This window comes from Rana temporaria, chromosome 5 (assembly GCF_905171775.1).
Source record: "Rana temporaria chromosome 5, aRanTem1.1, whole genome shotgun sequence".
NCBI lineage: Eukaryota > Metazoa > Chordata > Amphibia > Anura > Ranidae > Rana > Rana temporaria.
In genome coordinates this window covers 425,423,332-425,429,311 of record NC_053493.1, presented here as the reverse complement: position 1 = coordinate 425,429,311, position 5,980 = coordinate 425,423,332, and the positions used below count along the sequence as shown (strand labels likewise).

The window sequence follows — 5,980 nt, the reverse complement described above, 5'->3', positions numbered from 1 at the left end:
ACGCATGGCCGCTGAATACAAGGTACCCCATTCTAAAATGTAAAAACGATTCTAATAATGTTACATCATGCAGCAGATTCCATACACGTAGGACACCCAACATTGGAGGTGATTTATTCTTCCAAAGTAAATACACCTTTGTACACTGGTACTGACTAGTATTCCAATGTTTCTCACCTCCCTCACTCAGCTAATGAGACCCTAGTGCCGATGGAGAGGGGCAGGGAAGGGCAAACAAGGATGCTGTGCAGGAACCCGACTTTCTCCTTATCAACCAATGACATCATCCCTGGTACAAAGGATGTTGGTGGCTAGAAGGTCATAATGGTGCACAATGAAAACCTGTGGCTTTGTGTAGCTAAAAGGCAAGCTTAGTCCACCTGTTGGCTTGTATACCATTTTTGACCAATTTTTAGGCATTTTGCTAAGGCACCCCTGAAGAATCCTGAAGACCCCCCCCCCCTCCCCCGGGGGGTTCCTGGGCACCCTGGATGAAAAAGTCTGCTCTAAACTGATGATGACGCCTCAGCTATGAGCAATTCTTGGATACTAAAGATTGGTGACATTCCACAGAAACACACAATTATTATTTTTTGTTCAATAAATTCTTTATTACAATTTTACTATTAACAAGATTGTAGTCAGAATGTAAGGAAACAGTAAAGGTAGAAAATCCACAGGTCAGGAAAATAACTTGTCTGGAATGTGGAGGCGGAGTCATTATTAATGTGTGTACAATACAATACACAACGTGTTACATTATAACAACAAAGAATTGTAGAAAAGGTTAAAACACAGAAAACGGGGAAAAGGTAGAACATAAACCCGGATAGTAAAGGGGTTGTAAAGGTACAATTTTATTTCCCTAAATATCTTCCTTTCCCTTAGTGCCGTCCTCCTTCACTTACCTCGTCCTTCCATTTTGCTTTTACATGTCCTTATTTCTTCTGAGAAATCCTCACTTCCTGTTCTTCTGTCTGTAACTCCACACCGTAATGCAAGGCTTTCTCCCTGGTGTGGAGTGTCGTGCTCGCCCCCTCTCTTTGACTACAGGAGAGTCCGGACGCCCACTAACACACAGCTTTCTTTCTCTATCTGCAACGTAGAGAGCATCCTGACTCTCCTGTAGTCCAATGGAGGGGGTGAGCACGACACTCCACACCATTGAGAAACCCTCGCATTACTGTGTGGAGTTACAGACAGAAGAACAGAAAGTGAGGATTTTTTAGAAGAAATAAGGACATTTAAAAGAAAAATGGAAGGATGAGGTAAGTGAAGGAGGACGGCACTAAGGTAAAGGAAGATATTTAGGAAAATAAAATTGTACCTTTACAACCCCTTTAAGGTGAAATTTGTGTATGAGGAAAACCTCAACAATTACCACCAAGTATTCATCCAGCTGAGACAAATAAGGAGATCTTTTTTATTGTAATTAACACAGTAATTTCCAATGATTTTCAGCTCCATCTAGTGGCCATAATGAGGTATGTATCTTAAAATGCCTCTATCAGTAAAAATAGTGCAATACTGCATTATGGCCACTAGATTGAGCCAATGGTCATAGGAAATCACTGTACGAAATATGAAAAATGGCCACAATTCATCAGAGCTGGGTGAATACTTGACTTGCCTGACGAAGAGGTCCTGCGTGGTGTGCTGGCGAATATGCTCATCTGGGTGAACACTTGTTACATATGTTCAACTTTTTTAAATAGACCACTAAGGCCCCGTACACACAAGAGGATCTATCCGCTGGTATTTATCCGCGGATCAGTTCCAGCGGATAGATCCTGTGGTGTGTATGGCCCAGCGGATATTTTTCGGGCCGATGGATTTCCAGCGGATAAGATCTGCCATGGAGTATATCTGAGGGGCATATCAGGGTGTGCTTCTTCCCCACATGAGAGCTGTGATGTCCAGCAACATTCATATAGAAGACATTTCCCGCACTCAAACCACTAATACACCTTAATGCCGCGTACACACGACCGTTTTTTGGGTTCTAAAAAATGACGTTTTTAAGGGTCTAGAAAAACGATGTTTTTTTCAACCCGATCATTAAAACGGCCTTGCCTACACGCGATCGTGAAAAAAAAAATGCTTTAGCAAAGCGCGGTGACGTACAACACATACGACGGTACTATAAAGGGGAAGTTCCATGCGGATGGCGCCACCCTTTAGGCTGCTTTAGCTGATTTTGTGATAGTAAAAGACGATTCGCGCTTTTCAGCCTGTTACAGCGTGACGAATGTGCAATCTCCATTACGAACGCTAGTTTTACCAGAACGAGCGCTCCCGTCTCATAACTTGCTTCTGAGCATGCACATTTTTTTCACGTCGTTAAAGCCCACACACGACCATTTTTTACAACCTTAAAAACGACAATGTTAAAAACTCAGCGAAAAAATAGAGCATGTAAGAAATTTTTAATGCCAATTTTTTAGATCGTGAAAAATGACTGGAGCCCACACACGATTGTATTTTAATGACTTTAAAAAAAAACGTAATTTTTTTGAGTCCGAAAAACGGTGGTGTGTACGCGGCATGAGGGTTGGGTTGTACCCTGATGTACAGGAAGATAGGATATCAGTGAGGAACATTTCCCTTACTCAGGACAGGTCTATGGCTTCTCCCCTGTGTGAGATCTCTGATGTGTGTAAAGATTGGACTTCCTTGAAAAACACTTCCCGCACTCAGGACAGGAGTACGGCTTCTTCCCTGTGTGAGATCTCTGATGTGTGTAAAGATTGGACTTCTGTGAAAAACATTTCCCACACTTAGGACAGGAATACGGCTTCTCCCCTGTGTGAGATCTCTGATGTGTGTAAAGAATGGACTTCCTTGAAAAACACTTCCCGCACTCAGGACAGGAGTACGGCTTCTTCCCTGTGTGAGATCTCTGATGTGTGTAAAGATTGGACTTCTGTGAAAAACATTTCCCACACTTAGGACAGGAATACGGCTTCTCCCCCGTGTGAGATCTCTGATGTGTGTAAAGATCAGACTTATGTGAAAAACACTTTCCACACTCAGGACAGGAGTACGGCTTCTCCCCTGTGTGAGATCTCTGATGTGTGTAAAGATCAGACTTATGTGAAAAACATTTCCCGCACTCAGGACAGGAGTACGGCTTCTCCCCTGTGTGAGATCTCTGATGTCTGTAAAGATTGGACTTCTGTGAAAAACATTTCCCGCACTCAGGACAGGAATACGGCTTCTCACCTGTGTGAGATTTTATATGCAGATCAAGAGAACTTTTAAAATTGAAACACTTCCCGCACTCAGTACAGGAAAGCCTCCTATGTGTTGGAAGGACGGCACCGTCCCTCACAGTCTGAGGTTCCTCAGGATAAGAAGAAGACGATGGTCCGGCACCGTCCCGCACAGTCTGAGGTTCCTCAGGATAAGAAGAAGACGATGGTCCGGCACCGTCCCGCACAGTCTGAGGTTCCTCAGGATAAGAAGAAGATGATGGTTCGCCACCGTCCCGCACAGTCTGAGGTTCCTCAGGATAAGAGGAAGACGATGGTACGGCACTGTCCCTCACAGTCTGAGGTTCCTCAGGATAAGAAGAAGATGATGGTTCGCCACCGTCCCGCACAGTCTGAGGTTCCTCAGGATAAGAGGAAGACGATGGTACGGCACTGTCCCTCACAGTCTGAGGTTCCTCAGGATAAGAGGAAGACGATGGTCCGGCACCATCCCTCACAGTCTGAGGTTCCTCAGGATAAGAGGAATACGATGGTCCGGCACCGTCCCGCACAGTCTGAGGTTCCTCAGGATAAGAGGAAGACGATGGTCCGGCACCATCCCTCACAGTCTGAGGTTCCTTAGGATAAGAGGATGACGATGGTCCGGCACCGTCCCTCACAGTCTGAGGTCCCTCAGGATAAGAGGAAGACGATGGTCCGGCACCGTCCCTCACAGTCTGAGGTTCTTCAGGATAAGAGGAAGACGATGGTCCGGCACCGTCCCTCACAGTCTGAGGTTCCTCAGCATAAGAGGAATACGATGGTCCGGCACCGTCCCGCACAGTCTGAGGTTCCTCGGGATAAGAGGAAGACAATGGTCCGGCACCGTCCCGCACAGTCTGAGGTTCCTCAGGATAAGAGGAAGACGATGGTCCGGCACCATCCTGCACAGTCTGAGGTTCCTCAGGATAAGAGGAATACGATGGTCCGGCACCGTCCCGCACAGTCTGAGGTTCCTCAGGATAAGAGGAAGACGATGGTCCATCTACACTGTGTGGTGCCGGATGGACATTTGAGGTAGTCGGGTTTTCTCCTGGACTATACTGTGTGATGTCCTCATCTTCTACTTTACAGTCTGGAGACAAAGTGAGACAGTCCTCTGAGGTTTTCCTCATCTCCCGTCCATCTACTAAAATAGAAATACAAAGATTATTACTAGACATGAGCTGATTGGTTCCCCTAAACCAGGACTCCGCCCACATCAGGCAGCTTTGTCTCTGAGGATCTTACAATTCCCCCCTCAAGGTAACTAGTAAATGGTTCCTCTGATCTCCTACCAGATCATTTCTTTATTCATGGACCTTAGTCAGAGAGTGAGGACACAATGAAGCCCTGTACACACGATCGGAAATCTGATGAAATCTAATCCGATGGATATTTTCGTCGGATATCCGATGAAGCTGACTTTCATCAGGGATGCCTACACACTATTGGTCAAAAATCCGTTTGTGTCCAACGCGGTGACGTAAAACACTACGACGTACTGAGAAAAATGAAGTTCAATGCTTCCGAGCATGCGTCAACTTGATTCTGAGCATGCATGGATTTTTGACCGATGGACTTCCCCACAGACGATCGTTTTTTTCTATCGTTTTTTATCCATAAGAAAAATTTACGAACCGATCGTGTGTACAGGGCTTAAGAACTGTCATTTGAGAGAGTGAGAGGGATGAGGGGATTATAGGATAAGTGTCCCCACCCCCTCTATCACTCATTGCCATCTTCCCAACACAAGAAGTCCTGCACTCCCTGATCTAGTCCATGATTTAGTCATGAATAACAGCGGGGCTGAGCCCCACCAGAGGTCAGAGAGTGAGGATGTGGGAAGAACAACCAAGATGAAGAATGGACTGATCCTGAAGACCACCATCATTGGATTATTGACTCCTCCCTCTTTATCACTTTCTTTTTTAAGGTTCCAAAGATTATTATCAACATGTAAAAGTTTGTGCTCCAATCAAATCATCAGATATAAAATCAAACCACTATGAAATAAGTAAATAGGAAATTGCTCATATAATACCCAGATATGAGATATAACAGAACTGCTCCGATATTGGTTAATGAACGAAAACAGAACAAAAATGTGAGAGAGAGACTGAAGTTCTGCTTTCCTTGGAGCGCCGCCTGTCTCTTAAAGCCCAGCCCCCTGACTCTATCGGCAAGCTGTATTGGCTGAGAGAAGCAGGCTCCCATCAATCCTTTCCCTTTCCTATGCAGTTCCACACATTGCACTCATTCACATTATCTCTTTGGTGCCCTCTGCTGGCCGTTTCTAAATCAGCAAACACAATTCCAACCCCAGCTTATAACACTAGTACATTAACCACTTGCCGACCAGCCGCCGTCAGAGGGTTGGCTCGTTCCAACGAATCACCATACTGGTATGTTGGCTCCTTTAAGAGCCATAGCAGGTGCAGGCGCTTGCCCGCTGCACTGCAGGGGACCCGATGCGTTTGGCAGGCAGCTGCGAGGTCTGTTGTACACCCGAGATTGTGGCCACGGGAGCAAGAATGGGGATCTGTGTGTGTAAACAGATCCCCGTTCTGACAGGAGAGGAGAGACAGATCTGCTGTTCCTAGCAATCAGGAAAAGCGATCTCTCTCCTCCTCCAGTCAGCCCCTCCCCCCCCACAGGTAGAAACACATATAACCCTGTGATCGCCTCCTAGTGTTAACACCTTCACTGCCAGTGACATTTACACAGTAATCAGTGCATTTTTATAGCTC

At 45.7% G+C, this 5,980-nt stretch overlaps 1 protein-coding gene across 1 annotated transcript; it reads right to left on the bottom strand.

Moving 5' to 3' along the window:
• Positions 1 to 2,620: 2,620 nt before the first annotated feature.
• On the bottom strand, positions 2,621 to 5,660 carry LOC120941389 (gastrula zinc finger protein XlCGF7.1-like). The gene is made up of 2 exons (XM_040354730.1): positions 5,634 to 5,660; positions 2,621 to 3,334 (listed from the first exon to the last, which is right to left on the bottom strand). Exons 1-2 carry the CDS (start codon positions 5,658 to 5,660, stop codon positions 2,621 to 2,623), a joined length of 741 nt encoding a protein of 246 aa, XP_040210664.1.
• Between the last annotated feature and the right edge of the window lie 320 nt (positions 5,661 to 5,980).